This window comes from Ranitomeya variabilis, chromosome 1 (assembly GCF_051348905.1).
Source record: "Ranitomeya variabilis isolate aRanVar5 chromosome 1, aRanVar5.hap1, whole genome shotgun sequence".
Classification (NCBI taxonomy): domain Eukaryota; kingdom Metazoa; phylum Chordata; class Amphibia; order Anura; family Dendrobatidae; genus Ranitomeya; species Ranitomeya variabilis.
In genome coordinates, this window is record NC_135232.1 from 511,871,239 (window position 1) to 511,887,571 (window position 16,333).

Sequence of the window (16,333 nt, forward strand, 5' to 3'; positions counted from 1 at the left end):
TAGGTGCTTCTTATGGTCCGGTGCGTCTTATAGTCTGGAAACTATGTTATATATTTTCATCTCTTGCATTTAAAAATTAAAGAAAGGAAAATGGGCCCATGCATGGTTAGCATCTAGTAGAACCCCCTTTGAAAATATCATAGCTTGTGAACAACTTTTGTAGCCATTGAAGAGTCTTTCAATTCTTGTTTGAGGGATTTTCATCTGGTCTTCCTTGGAAAATTCTTCCAGTTCTGTGAGATTCCTGGGTCATCTTGCATGTTATTTTGAGATCTAGCCACAGATTTTCACTGATGGTCAGATCAGGGGACTGTGAGGGCCATTGTAAAACCTCCAGCTTCTGCCTTTTGATGTAGTCTATTGTGGATTTTGACATGTGTTTAGATCATTATCCATTTGAAGAAGCCATCCTCTTTTCAACTTTAGCTTTTTTACAGATGGTATTTTGTTTGTATCAAGAAAAATCCCTGTGGCGCAGCCTTTGATCAGCAACAATACTGATCAGAGCGCTGCGGACACGGGAAGAGCACAAATGCCCTGTGCAGGATGCAGCGCACAGAAAAAAAAGCGCAAAACAAGTACGCTAAAAATTCAATTGGAGGTGGGGGAGGGGGTACTGGAACAGGGAGGGGGGATGGGAAAGGTGGTGTCACCAAACACTGACGCCAGCTACGCTATGTCTAAAACTACACTGTACTAACTACTATTACTTTCTAAAAAAAAAAATCGGACGTCGCTTAGACTGCGACGTCCGCTATGCTAACTATCTGAAAAAAGAAAAATTTGCGCAGTCTCTGATCAGCAGCAATACTGGTCAGAGCGCTGCGGACACGGGAAGAGCACGAATGCTCTGTGTGGGACGCCGCGCACAAGAAAAAAGCGCATAAAAGTGTGCTAAAAAAATCAATTGGAGGGTGGGGGAGGGGAGGTGGAGGGGGGTACTGGAACAGGGATGGGAAAGGGGTGGGGGAGGCGCTGCTGCTTTTCTGTGATCAATGGAGTCACACAGCAGGCAGATCGTAGCAAAAAGCAGAGAGCACAGCAGGAAGCTGGAGCTGGAGGGTGAAACAGGAGGCAGAAGATCGCCGGGTTGATCACAATGGCCACCAATGGATTCTTTTCTCAGGTGAGACACAGAGGGGCTTGGACAACCGCTCTGCACGCCAAATCTGAAGTAAAGATGGCGTGCAGGGCGGTGATCAGTATCAGAAGCTATTGTTCAGCCAATAAGCGCCCTAGGGGTTAATCAGGTGAGGTGACGTGGTGATCACCCCACCCACTGTGATGGCTGTGATTGGTGCTACGTCACTCAGCACAGATCACAGCCAGTCACATGCTTTTTTTTTAAATAACTTTATTGTTTTATTGCTGTGATTGGCTGGTCAGAATTGACCAGCCAATCACAGTGATCGCCGATGTGGGGGGGCCCACAGGGCTACGTGCGGAGATGGTCTGCTGTCATGGACAGCAGCCATCGGAACCCGGTCATCACGATGCCGCGTGGTGACCGGAAAATGGCGGCGCCGTACTAGTACTGCGCTGGTCAGAAATGCACCTCCCGCAGTGCAGTACTAGTACGGCGGAGGTCGGGAAGGGGTTAAGCTCTGAAACATTGGTCAAAGTTATCTGATGACACAAATCTACAACAGCACCCAAACTTTTGCATTAGACCATTTTCCTTTTTGTAATTTTGTTAAATGAAAAAAAAAAGACTATTTTTTTGCATAAAATTTAAAGGAAATGTGTCATCTTTAACTTTAGGTCTTTTAGAGATCATTTCATCTTCAACTCGTTTAACTGTTCACCATAACAGTAATTTTGACCAGAGGTGCCCAAACTTTTACATGTCACTGTAAATATAGGCAAAGTAAAAGAGAATGTGGACTTGGTCAAGCTATTTGACCAAGTCAGATTTGGGAAAACCTGATATGGGCTTTTATTTTTGGAGAGCTCTGTAGCAAGGTAGTGTAATGGATCTCTCCCTCCAGTCCGCGTCTTGGAAGTGGCCCATGTTTTCACAGTCAAAGAATGAATACTTGGGAAAATTAAACTAATCTCACAGAAAAAACCCAAGAAATAATGTACAAATACTAAAAATTAGCCTTTAATTTAAATATTAAAAACATACATGTGCACTTGACAAAACCATCACCAATAAATGCAAGCGTACTAACAGGAAAGGCCGCAACAGTGTCAAGCCCTATGCTCTCTAAGTGCCCCCTACCTGCCTGCGGAGGTTGGCACCCTATTGTCCTACGCCGTGGCGCCCCCGCTCCTCGTCGGCTATCCCTACTATCCCTGTTAGACCCTGACGGGATAGGGGACGAAATACTCACATATACAATGTATGAATGTAGATAACTTGGAGGGACATAAATATATCAGTAAAAATATCTAGCTAGAACTAGGGTTCTCAACTAGCTTGGTAATCTGTGTCCCTTTACTCTGTAGTTCATCTTATCCAAACACAACAATTCATGGCAGATAGGAATGCTTAATTAGAGATAGAATCAAACACATCTATGATATTGGTCCGTTTGTTCCTATATAATAGGGTCTAAAAATGCTATTAACCTAATGGGGAGATGTATCTGCTGTAGTGTCAGGCATATCCCATACCACAGTTCAGCCTTTTAATACCACACTGCAATATTTCAATTTATAATAAGGGCCTAAAACAGCCAAACATTAGCTCATTAATCAATGACATATTTGTATTTTTGTTGTTATGACCCTAATGCAGACCAAAAACTACACCACATTATATCTTATGTATCTCATGCAAAGAATCATATCCCTTTATACTCAACGCGTTTCTCCCCTCCTAGTTCAAAGGGGTTCATCAGGAGTATATCCAAATAACAAAAAGGGTTACTTAGCTTATGTACAAATTTAGCATGTTGGCAATTCAGATAGCTGCACCACCGGGCCGGTCCCCTATCCATGTAGCGCTTACAGACAAGTGCCAAAACATGTGCATTATATGGGCTCCGAATCATCACCGCACTCATATCACCTGAGTACTTTGGACGCCTACCTCACAACCGGCGCTTACCGATCAGTATTCCTGTGATGTAATCACCACATGCTAAAGACGCTCTGGCGTCATAATAGTGCGCCTTGCCACAGTAGGGTTAGTGACAGTGCGCAAGCGCCAGTACTTCCTCAACTGCGCATGCGCCCGCCGGCACAAAGGGACCAATACATACTGGTCTACTGATGTCCGGACTCATCGCGCAATGTGCGCAAGCGCAACATAACCACATACGCGCATGCGTGCTAATGCTAAATGAAATCAGACGAGACTCGCGTCTGTGCGGTTGTAAGAGAAAGCACTGTAAAGGCGCTAGTTGTTATACAGCCGCGCACCAGCCCCTAAGTCCGGGGACCGGTACCTCAATAGAAAGCATGCAAATATAAAAGGTATATGTACAGCAAGTAGTGTCTAGGTTACCAATAGGGCAACACTATGTGCGCTCATATGCATTCATAACAAGCACCAGTTATACATAAGTTCAAATAATATAATCAATGCACATATACAAAGGGGTTCCAATATTACTATAACTATAATACTAACATATATACAATGCACTTAAAGTAAAACTAATTGATAAACCTAACCAATAAGAAAAGATAATAAATCACCAACCCTATATGTGCCGTATATATTTGGAGCATTATTTATCAATGAAGATCTATCACTATCTATGGATCAATAGATCCAGAATCATTGACATATTTTAGCACCTAGACTATTCAATTCATATCTTATCAATTCAATTACCCAGAACCCATTAGAATATATCAATTTATAATGCACTTTTTGTCAAACATAACAACCATCATAAATATGACAGGTATCAACCGATTATTTGTCCAAAATATGGACCATTATTACATTTCCCTCTGACCCTTTAGGGTCGATACGACAGGTTTCCCCTTACCACTTATCTTTCAACCTATATATATCCAGAGTTATAGGTAGCAGCCAAAGTTCATTTGTTCGTTTAGACCCCCCGGGGTGACTGTTTCCAGTCTATGGATCCATTTAAGTTCTTTTTGTAAAATTCTGCGGTCCCAGTCACCTCCTCGAATAGAAGGGGTCACCAGTGCCACCTCCACAACACAAAATGAAAATGATTTCAGGTCACCTTGATGTGCGGAACTTAAATGGATCAATTAGTTTTACTTTAAGTGCATTGTATATATGTTAGTATTATAGTTATAGTAATATTGGAACCCCTTTGTATATGTGCATTGATTATATTATTTGAACTTATGTATAACTGGTGCTTGTTATGAATGCATATGAGCGCACATAGTGTTGCCCTATTGGTAACCTAGACACTACTTGCTGTACATATACCTTTTATATTTGCATGCTTTCTATTGAGGTACCGGTCCCCGGACTTAGGGGCTGGTGCGCGGCTGTATAACAACTAGCGCCTTTACAGTGCTTTCTCTTACAACCGCACAGACGCGAGTCTCGTCTGATTTCATTTAGCATTAGCACGCATGCGCGTATGTGGTTATGTTGCGCTTGCGCACATTGCGCGATGAGTCCGGACATCAGTAGACCAGTATGTATTGGTCCCTTTGTGCCGGCGGGCGCATGCGCAGTTGAGGAAGTACTGGCGCTTGCGCACTGTCACTAACCCTACTGTGGCAAGGCGCACTATTATGACGCCAGAGCGTCTTTAGCATGTGGTGATTACATCACAGGAATACTGATCGGTAAGCGCCGGTTGTGAGGTAGGCGTCCAAAGTACTCAGGTGATATGAGTGCGGTGATGATTCGGAGCCCATATAATGCACATGTTTTGGCACTTGTCTGTAAGCGCTACATGGATAGGGGACCGGCCCGGTGGTGCAGCTATCTGAATTGCCAACATGCTAAATTTGTACATAAGCTAAGTAACCCTTTTTGTTATTTGGATATACTCCTGATGAACCCCTTTGAACTAGGAGGGGAGAAACGCGTTGAGTATAAAGGGATATGATTCTTTGCATGAGATACATAAGATATAATGTGGTGTAGTTTTTGGTCTGCATTAGGGTCATAACAACAAAAATACAAATATGTCATTGATTAATGAGCTAATGTTTGGCTGTTTTAGGCCCTTATTATAAATTGAAATATTGCAGTGTGGTATTAAAAGGCTGAACTGTGGTATGGGATATGCCTGACACTACAGCAGATACATCTCCCCATTAGGTTAATAGCATTTTTAGACCCTATTATATAGGAACAAACGGACCAATATCATAGATGTGTTTGATTCTATCTCTAATTAAGCATTCCTATCTGCCATGAATTGTTGTGTTTGGATAAGATGAACTACAGAGTAAAGGGACACAGATTACCAAGCTAGTTGAGAACCCTAGTTCTAGCTAGATATTTTTGCTGATATATTTATGTCCCTCCAAGATATCTACATTCATACATTGTATATGTGAGTATTTCGTCCCCTATCCCGTCAGGGTCTAACAGGGATAGTAGGGATAGCCGACGAGGAGCGGGGGCGCCACGGCGTAGGACAATAGGGTGCCAACCTCCGCAGGCAGGTAGGGGGCACTTAGAGAGCATAGGGCTTGACACTGTTGCGGCCTTTCCTGTTAGTACGCTTGCATTTATTGGTGATGGTTTTGTCAAGTGCACATGTATGTTTTTAATATTTAAATTAAAGGCTAATTTTTAGTAAGTGGCCCATGTCCACAATTCTCATTTAAACTTTCAGATAAGTTTTGGGTGTGTCAGTATTTGGTTTTGCAAGCAGCAGAGCAAGAGCTGTGTGTGTGTCAGGTCTGTGTGAGACTGAACACAGGTCAGAGCCAGAGAGAGCAAAGCCAAGGCCACACCCACGAGTTACACAGTAGTGCTGTTGCCCACTGCAATAGATTGTTACAGACTGCTATGGATGATCTGACTGTGAACTGGATGATAATGTTTGAGTTTATTTTTGTAAGTTGTTAAAATAATGGCACCGAAGTGTCGTGAAAGCCGTAACTATAAAGAGTGCAAGAAAATTTAAATTATTCAGGCTATCACCCTGTGCTTGTCTCTCATAGGGTGGTATGAAAGCGGTCATCTGGACGGATGTTTTCCAAGTACTGGTAATGATCTCTGGCTTCTTTGCAATTGCTATTCGTGGTGCTATGCTGGTTGGTGGACCCTCTACTGTAGTGGATATTGCAAGAAATTATTCCAGAATTAACATTGGCGAGTAAGTATAATTGTTCTTTGATTGATTTTTTTTTTTTGTACAATAGTGCCAGTTAGGTTTGTCTATAGTTCATAGAATATGGACACTACATAAACAGATAATAAGCTGGATGCTCTTAAAGATTTGACAACTATTTTTAGTCAAGAGGGTGGTCCCATTTGAGGCATTTATAACATTTACTAGATGGTGTCCCGATTCTAACGCATCGGGTATTCTAGAATCTGTATGTAGTTTATTTATGAAGTTTTCAGAATAATGCAATTTACACACAGGATTCGGCCGGACGCGACTAATTAGCGAAGCGTGGTTCAAATTGCCAGGTAATATATTGCCCAGCCACGTAGTATATTGCCCAGCCACGTAGTATATAGCACAGACACATAGTATATAGCACAGACACATAGTGTATTGCCCAGCCACATAATATATGGCACAGCCACGTAATATATGGCACAGCCATGTAGTATATAGCACAGCCACATAGTATATAGCATAGAGACGTAGTATATAACACTGCCCATGCAGTATATAACACAGGCCACGTAGCATATAGCACAGTGATGTAGTATATTGCCCAGCCACGTAATATATACCACAGCCATGTAGTATATAACACAGCCACATAATATATTGCACAGCCACGTAGTATATAGCACAGCCACCTAGTATATAGCAGAGGCGTAGTATATAACACAGCCCATGCAGTATATAACACAGGCCACGTAGTATATAGCACAGTGATGTAGTATATAGCACAGACACGTAGTATATAGCACAGACACGTAGTATATTGCCCAGCCATGTAATATATTGCACAGCCATGTAGTATATAGCACAGCCATGTAGTATATAGCAGAGATGTAGTATATAACACTGCCCATGCAGTATATAACCCAGGCCACGTAGTATAGAGCACAGCAAGGTAGTATATAGCCCAGCCACGTAATATATACCACAGCCACGTAGTATATAGCACAGCCCACATAGTATATAGCACAGAGATGTAGTATATACCACAGCCCATGCAGTATCTAACACAGCCCATGTAGTATATAGCACAGCCACGTAGTATATAGCAGAGACGTAGTATATAACACTGCCCATGCAATATATAACACAGGCCACGTAGTATAGAGCACAGCAATTTAGTATAGTGCTTAGCCACGTAATATATACCACAGCCACATAGTATATAGCACAGCCCATATAGTATATAGCACAGAGATGTAGTATATAACACAGCCCATGTAGTATATATAGCAATGTGGGCACCATATCCCTGTTAAAAAAAGAATTAAAATAAAAAATAGTTATATACTCACCCTCTGTCCGCCCCCCCGGATCCAGCTGAGGCGTTAACCGATGCTCCTCGCGACGCTCCGGTCCCAAGAGTGCATTGCGGTCTCGCGAGATGATGATGTAGCGGTCTTGCGAGACCGCTACATCATCATCTCGCGAGACCGCAATGCATGGACCGGTCACCGGAGCATTGCGAGGAGCGGGAAAGGCCTCGGCTGGATGCGGGGGGCCAACGGAGGGTGAGTATATAATGATTTTTATTTTTTTTTAATTATTTTTAACATTAGATCTTTTTACTATTGATGCTGCATAGGCAGCATCAATAGTAAAAAGTTGGTCACACAGGATTAATAGCAGCGTTAACGGAGTGCGTTACACCACGGCATAACGCGGTCCGTTAACGCTGTCATTAACCCTTTGTGAGCTCTGACTGCGGGGAGTAAGGAGCAGCTATTTTGCCGCCGGACTGTGCCCGTTGCTGATTTGGATTGGTCGTGGCCGTTTTGCCACGACCAATCAGCGACTTGGGATTTCCGTGACAGACAGAGACAGACAGACAGAAAGACAGACAGAAAGACGGAAGTGACCCTTAGAAAATTATATAGTAGATTTGATGTAGTTCAAATCACCCAACCATCACCAATCTTGAAAACCACTTCAATGCGTAAAAGGAAGTAGGAAACTTGGCAGAAAAAATAAAGGTGCAACACTTACAGTACCTGCTCCTACACTAAAACAATGGAACAGATGCAAGCATAATAGTATCACAATAAGTACTAATGATGACTTTACATAGATATGTATATGAGAGTGCTAATTATAATTTGTAACAGCTTTGACCTAGACCCACGCAGGCGATACACCTTCTGGACATTTGTTTGTGGCAGCACCTTCCTGTGGCTATCCATGTATGGGGTCCATCAGGCCCAGGTACAGCGCTACATATCCTGTAAATCGGAAAATCAAGCTAAGCTGTGAGTGATCATCTTCTCTTCTCTGCTGCTAAGCGAATTCAAAAGTCAGTTTTTTCTCATTGACAAAAGGGGACTGATTTCACCAGTGTGTCGGATTTTCATACGTTCTCGATCTGTCAGATTTTACCACGCATGTGTCATTTGTTTTTGTTGAATTAGGAAAAAAACTGATGGCAGTTTCCTAAGTTTCTCCAAGGATTACTCAGTGAAAAATGGGCAGTACATGGCTGCAATATAGATTGCAACTGAGTGCTGATTTGTGTTTCATGGAACCGTTCGCTTGAATGGAGAAGTTTGATCTGCAAATAGGACACAAAACAGACGTGTATTATAGGGAACCTGTCGCCAGTTTTTTATGTACGAACCAATACCACCACCTTCCTCAGCGTCTATGCTGCATTCCAGAAAGTTGTATACTATGCTCTGATTCCCCTGTATATCACCAAAAAAACATTTGAAGTGCTCCAACGAGGTGTGCAAATTCGGACGCATCCTGCGTCATCCACATAGCCGAATGAAATCACGTGCTTGCACAGGGACATCGCCGGTTCTGGCCGGCTGTAAGCAGAGCCTAAAACTTAACTGTGCATGTGTCAGCACAAGTCTTTCTGACTCCTGCTTACCGGAACCATTTTTCCCATATTTTTTGTGCCCTGTTGCCGGAATTAAACTGGATTCCTGGTTTTGAAGGAACTCCATAATGAGAAGCATGGGATTCTTCAGCAGACCTCTGACTGTCATCACAATCCATCTGTGACCAGTGTCAAGTCATGGGCGTGCTGATGGGCATATGGAATGACACACCATCATGCCGATGTATGTTAAATGCTGCTGTCTGAGGTTGATAGAAGCATTCAACAGGTTAGCAATCCACTCCACCTTCGATTGTTAGAGGCAGGTCCATACACCCGCTTCGGACTTGCGCCTTACGTGTATGGCAGATGTCGTTAAGGTGTTACACCCTGCAGCATTATAGAAACTATAACTATGTCACATGATACAGAAGATTTTATTTTTCAAACATTTAACTGTATTAGTAAGATAATATAGTAGAACAGGACTGACCATTGAGGCACTAAAGCAGTATTCATAACCCCTCAGTCAAATGCAACAATGTGTAAGAGCAAAGTCTGCAAAGAAATACAAAAATATATAAAAAAAAATCCCCAAGAGCTATAATTAAGTGTAAATGGGCTTTTTTAAGAGTCATTCCCTTATTCTTCCACATACAGTATAAGGCATTGTCTAAGTGTTCAATTCTACTATATTTGGAAAACTGTTGTCATCAATATTTCAGAACATTTCTTTCACAAGCATACAAATCTTAGCCTGGTCTCTGCAAAAAAATCATTGTTATATGTAATGCATCCAATTATCTGCTACGCTTCATGGTGATCTTGTTTAAAATGGTAAACTCTGGGAATAATTGCTACTTGACGGGAATCTATCATCATGATTTTACCCCAGAAACTATTTAGATGTGTATGTAGCTCTTTCAAAGACATATCTAGCAATACCTTTACATGGCCAGTCCATTCCGTTCATTACGTTAATTACATTATTCTCTGCCCAGCACCGCCTCCTCCTGCTTGACTGACAATCCCTATGATTTGTGACTTCAGGTAAGGGAGCTGTCAGTCAAGCAGGAGGAGGTGACACTGTGTGGGGAATAGAGCTGGAGTGACAGGGACTTCAGATTAACAATTGTTTTTAAGCCTTTCAGGTAGACTCCTGTTCTGTCAGAGAAAGCTTCTGGAAAACAACTGAACTCAGGTTGCTAAACCCAGAGCCACAGTAATCTGCTAATTCTCACATATCGCTTCAATATTTAATGCATGGTTAGAAGGAATTCTGCTATGTGTGTATTATGTAAAAGTACGCAAAATTATGCAGAAAGGCATGATACGACAAACAATATCTGGGCCTAGAGGTGGACTATATTGTGGATCCGATCAAATACAAAAAAGAAGAGACATTGGAAAGATCATAAAATATTATGGTGTCATATTCATAGAATAGAACACAGTTTTAGGCTCGGACTAGTTAAAATGCTTCTTTCCAGCTCCTGTTGGTTTTGCTTGGATTGCAGCTTGAGAGTGTATTTTCTTGCAGAGCAATCTTGGTGAATCAAGTGGCTCTTTGCGTCATCGTGTCCAGCGCGGTCATCTGTGGAATTATAATGTTCACATTCTATGTGAACTGTGACCCTCTTCTTGCCGGATATGTCTCTGCTCCAGACCAGGTAGTTATATAGTCACTTATTTTTGGAGTTAAACTATCTTGACCTGTTATAAATATTATGTATTTGCTGCCAGTGGAATTAAATTGTTAGGTATTTATATGTACTTTGTTATTTAGTGGAGATACCTCTGCATAACCGAAATATTAGTACCAAAAGAAAAAGAAACACAAAAAGAGCTTGATTTTAAAATCTTTACAAAAGGTAAACTGGAAAATACACAATCATAGGCTTTAATGTCACTGACAAGTTCATTGTTGGATCTAGCAGCCATAACATGGATTTCTGAAACTGGCAGTTGGCTGTAGAAAGCTATCTTTGGTGAAAATATTTGGTTAAACATCCTTCTCTGCCATCTTTTTTATCCACTCACAAACTGTATTTTTGGCATTCTTGCCTATTCTTCTCCAATACACATGGGGCCTGATTAATTAAGATGTTTACGCTAGAACTCTTGCGCAAAGCATATTAAAAAGTTGCAAAAAGTTTTCATGCAAGCCCTTCCTAATGGATTAGGCACATCCATGCCAAGTGTGCACCATTGAGCCAACTAACTTATAAGCATCCTCAAACTCCCCTGATTCTGCCACTGGTTTGTGTGGTGTAATTCCACTGCAGAGATTCACATTTGTTGCTTTTTGAGCACAATTTGTGAAATCTCTGCCTGAAGTCTAACTTGGTGTTTCTTCAGAGCGTTCTCTAGGTGCATGCGCTGTCACTCCTCCCTCCCAGATGCTGCCAATCACAGCTCAGCATTGTGTCAGATGGCTAGTACATGGAGACTGGCAGTGTCTGTGAGGGAGAGGTGAAAGCGCACACTCCTAGAGAAGACTTACCCTGTTGGACTGCAAGAAGAAATTTCACATACTGCTCTCCAAAATCATTAAATATGAATATCTCTGCAATGGAGTGACATAGAGCAATGAGAAGAGTGTCAGAATCAGGGGAGCTTGAGGATTTGTACAATGTTCTCTTAAAACATCGATATCCTATTTAGATCTACAAATTATGAACACCATATACTATTCTGATTATAGCTTAATAGTTATGACTGCTACTTTTGTGTTATGTGATTCCATTTATGCATTTGGCTGAATAAAAGTAGGAATAAAGGTAACATTAAAAGAAAAAATTAGAATAACTTTTGCCTTCTAAAATAAAACATCTTAATAGATGTTTCATTATATGCCCCAAACAAAAACTATGACTCTTAACACTGACAAGTAGTGGCAATTCACTGAAAGAGGCACAGCTGCATTGTCCTCATGAATAAGATTTCTAATAGTCAAGTGACACTGGTAAATCAGGGTGGCATGTTGGTATTTACAAGGATTTAGGTGTGGAAAAACCCAGCCTAATATTTTATTTTGTTTTCTTCTAGTACATTCCATTCTTGGTGTTGGAGATATTTGAACAATATCCAGGTATCCCGGGTCTTTTTCTTGCCTGTGCATACAGTGGGACACTCAGGTACAATTCAATTCATGAATATGAACAATCAATAGTAGTGTGCAGACGCAATCTTCTATTTCATCTTAATTATATTTTATTTTGCTACAGCACAGCATCTACAAGCATTAATGCTATGGCTGCAGTGACACTGGAGGACCTCATTAAGCCAAGAATGCCACAAATTTCTATGGCAAAGTTAATAATAATTTCAAAGGCATTGTGTGAGTATGATGTACTGCCAATATAGATGAGATATTATGCTGATTATCAACATGCTTTATACTGTGTATAAGAACAGCCTTGTGCTGGACTCATATTATTATCTATTACATTACCAAAAAGTTTTTGTGCTTAGTTGGTGTTGCACTGATGTTTGTTACATGTTATTCAAACTTCAGCATACAGAAAAGGTTTTAAGAAAGTCCGCTTTTCAACAAACCTACAATAATGTTGTGAATGGGCTTCCACAGATATCTGTAACCAGTACAGAGGACTACTACATAAGGCTATGTTCACACATTGCATTTTTCTGCAGGCAAAACCTGTTCTCTTGGCAGTAAAGAATTTGCTTACGAAAACTTCAGCTTTGCTTTCACTACATAAGTAGAAACGAACCATGAACAATGCAAGGTGTGAGGTCACCAATGCAAGACATATGTGAAACCAAAAAACATTTTGTAAAAAAAGAACAATTTCATCAAACTATTTAGTGTAAAAAGATTTTTCTGAAAAACTGGTGACTATTCTGAACAAAAAAGTTCACATAAGTTTATGACAAAATACACAATTACAAATGTAATAGTGGGGGTAGATGAATTGGTCAGGAATAGTTTACTTAAAACATTGGCAGAGCATTGAATTTGTAGGACAAGATTTACTTTCACACTTTGGTCAGCCCTTGAGTTGATCAGGTATTGTACAATATCACACCTCGGTCAGCCCTTGAGTTGGTCAGGTATTGTTAAGTTTCACACCTTGGTCATCCAATGTTAACTTTACACACATCACTAAGTCAATTAAACTGTACTAATCCTATCTACCATTCTCAGGTCAGGAGACCAAGACATTATGGTTTAAACCTGGGAAAAACATAAAATAAATGAGCTTTACATCCTGCTGTACCTGCTTTCTTTCACTAAAAACACAACAAAACCTGATACCTGCATTTTTTGCTGCATTTCTGCATTTACTCATTGCTTTTTATGGGTGAAAAAATGCTGCAAAAACACTGATAGAAGTGACATGCTGCAGTTTTCAAGAATCCCAATGTGTGTGCATAAGATTTCTGAAATCTCACAGCTTTTGCTGGTACTGTAAAATGCAGCTTAAAACTTCCATTAAAAAATGCAGCGAAAGCACAACATGTGAACATAGCCTAAAAGGTCAGATTGGAGGTAATAAACTCTGGATGAGTTGTGCACAATGATTTGTAGGCGCTGGGTTCCTAGGTCTGAATCCCACCAAGGATAACATCTGCAATGACATTGTATGTTCTCCCCGTGTTTGCGTGGGTTTCCAGGTTCTACGGTTTCCTACCACACTCCAATCACATGCTGATAGGGAATTTAGATTGTGAACCCAATGGAGAACGTTATGATGATGCCTATAAAGTGTTGCGGATTATGTTGGTGGTATATAAACAAGCATAATAAATAAATAGCTTGTGGGCTAAAGTACCACATACACATCATGCATGGTAACTATTACAGGCTTTATTACAGTAGGTCTTGCAACTAAGGATGCTAATAGACCCTGGGGCCAGAACACACTGTGTAAGCCCACTGTCTCTTCCAGTTCACATTTTCATACAATAACAACCCTTACCCCACAGTTTGTCAGCTGTTGTCTCCCTCCTTCCCTGTGCTGTGTACCCTTGTTTCTTACATCTTGTTGAGTTTTCAGCCCCCTCACTCCTGCAGACTTCTGAGCACTCTCCTTGCTGCAGACTTCAGCGTACTCCTCCCTCTCCCCTACATATTACGGAGCCATTTCACAAGCATCACGGATGTACGGGTGTGTGGAATAAGCTGCATTTACCGCGTGCAGGAATATAAGACTGTAAATGCGGAGACTGATGTATTTACCAATGTAAAATATCTACAGTATGTGCTTACAGTATGTCAGAATTAAATTGGAAGGATTTTGTCTGCAGCACTTTCCCTGTTTCACAGTATTATTTGCAGATAATATTTGGACAATGGCAGTATTTAATGTGTGTTGTGTGGTCTAAATATTTTATGACTGTATGTCTGAGTTTTTTGGACCATCTTGTGGTATTACTTGCCTTCCAGGTAGAGATCACTTTTTAGATAAATTGTGTCATAAATCATATTTCTATTGGAAAGGCAGATGTACCGTATATACTCGAGTATAAGCCGAGATTTTCAGCCCAAATTTTTGGGCTGAAAGTGCCCCCTCGGCTTATACTCGAGTCACGGTCGGCGGTGGGGTCGGCGGGTGAGGGGGAGAGGGCGCTGAGGCATACTCACCTAGTCCCGGCGATCCTGTCGCTCCCCCTGCCCGTCCCACGGTCTCCGGGTGCAACAGCCTCTTCCCCTGAGCGGTCACGTGGGACCGCTCATTAGAGAAATGAATAGGCTGCTCCACCTCCCATAGGGGCGGAGCCGCATAATTCATTTCTCTAATCAGCGGTGCCGGTGACCGCTGATAGAGGAAGAGGCTGCGGCACCGAAGACCAGCTTTCCGGGGGAAGGAGCGGGACGCCGGGAGCAGGTAAGTATCGCATATTCACCTGTCCGCGTTCCACACGCCGGGCGCTGTCTCCATCTTCCCGGCGTCTCTCTCTCTCTCCTCACTGACTGTGCAGGTCAGAGGGCGCGATGACGCATATAGTGTGCGCGCCGCCCTCTGCCTGATCAGTCAGTGCAGAGAGACGCCGGGAAGATGGCGCCGAGGAGCTGCAAGAGAGGTGAGTATGTGTTTTATTATTTTTATTGCAGCAGCAGCAGCACAGCTATGGGGCAATAATGGACGGTGCAGAGCACTATATGGCAGAGCTATGGGGCAATGGTGCAGAGCACTATATGGCACAACTATGGGGCAGTAATGGTGCAGAGCACTATATGGCACAGCTATAGGGCAATAATGGTGCAGAGCACTATATGGCACAGCTATGGGGCAATGGTGCAGAGCACTATATGGCACAGCTATGGGGCAGTAATGGTGCAGAGCACTATATGGCACAGCTATGGGGCAGTAATGGTGCAGAGCACTATATGGCACAGCTATGGGGCAATAATGGTGCAGAGCACTATATGGCACAGCTATGGGGCAATAATGGTGCAGAGCACTGTATGGCACAGCTATGGGGCAATAATGGTGCAGAGCACTATATGGCACAGCTATGGGGCAATAATGGTGCAGAGCACTGTATGGCACAGCTATGGGGCAGTAATGGTGCAGAGCACTGTATGGCACAGCTATGGGGCAATAATGGTGCAGAGCACTGTATGGCACAGCTATGGGGCAATAATGGTGCAGAGCACTATATGGCACAGCTATGGGGCAATAATGGTGCAGAGCACTATATGGCACAGCTATGGGGCAATAATGGTGCAGAGCACTATATGGCACAGCTATGGGGCAATGGTGCAGAGCACTATATGGCACAGCTATGGGGCAGTAATGGTGCAGAGCACTATATGGCACAGCTATGGGGCAGTAATGGTGCAGAGCACTATATGGCACAGCTATGGGGCAATAATGGTGCAGAGCACTATATGGCACAGCTATGGGGCAATAATGGTGCAGAGCACTGTATGGCACAGCTATGGGGCAATAATGGTGCAGAGCACTATATGGCACAGCTATGGGGCAATAATGGTGCAGAGCACTGTATGGCACAGCTATGGGGCAGTAATGGTGCAGAGCACTGTATGGCACAGCTATGGGGCAATAATGGTGCAGAGCACTGTATGGCACAGCTATGGGGCAATAATGGTGCAGAGCACTGTATGGCACAGCTATGGGGCAATAATGGTGCAGAGCACTGTATGGCACAGCTATGGGGCAGTAATGGTGCAGAGCACTGTATGGCACAGCTATGGGGCAATAATGGTGCAGAGCACTGTATGGCACAGCTATGGGGCAATAATGGTGCAGAGCACTGTATGGCACAGCTA

At 42.4% G+C, this 16,333-nt stretch overlaps 1 protein-coding gene across 1 annotated transcript in view; it reads left to right on the top strand.

Moving 5' to 3' along the window:
* SLC5A5 (solute carrier family 5 member 5) overlaps positions 1-16,333 on the top strand; it is a 94,019-nt gene that overhangs the window by 22,775 nt on the left and 54,911 nt on the right. Inside the window, exons 6-10 of the mRNA XM_077253324.1 lie at positions 6,073-6,227; positions 8,360-8,500; positions 10,613-10,742; positions 12,121-12,209; positions 12,300-12,412. Coding sequence (XP_077109439.1) covers positions 6,073-6,227; positions 8,360-8,500; positions 10,613-10,742; positions 12,121-12,209; positions 12,300-12,412 — 628 coding nt within the window. The remainder of the gene's footprint in view (positions 1-6,072; positions 6,228-8,359; positions 8,501-10,612; positions 10,743-12,120; positions 12,210-12,299; positions 12,413-16,333) is intronic.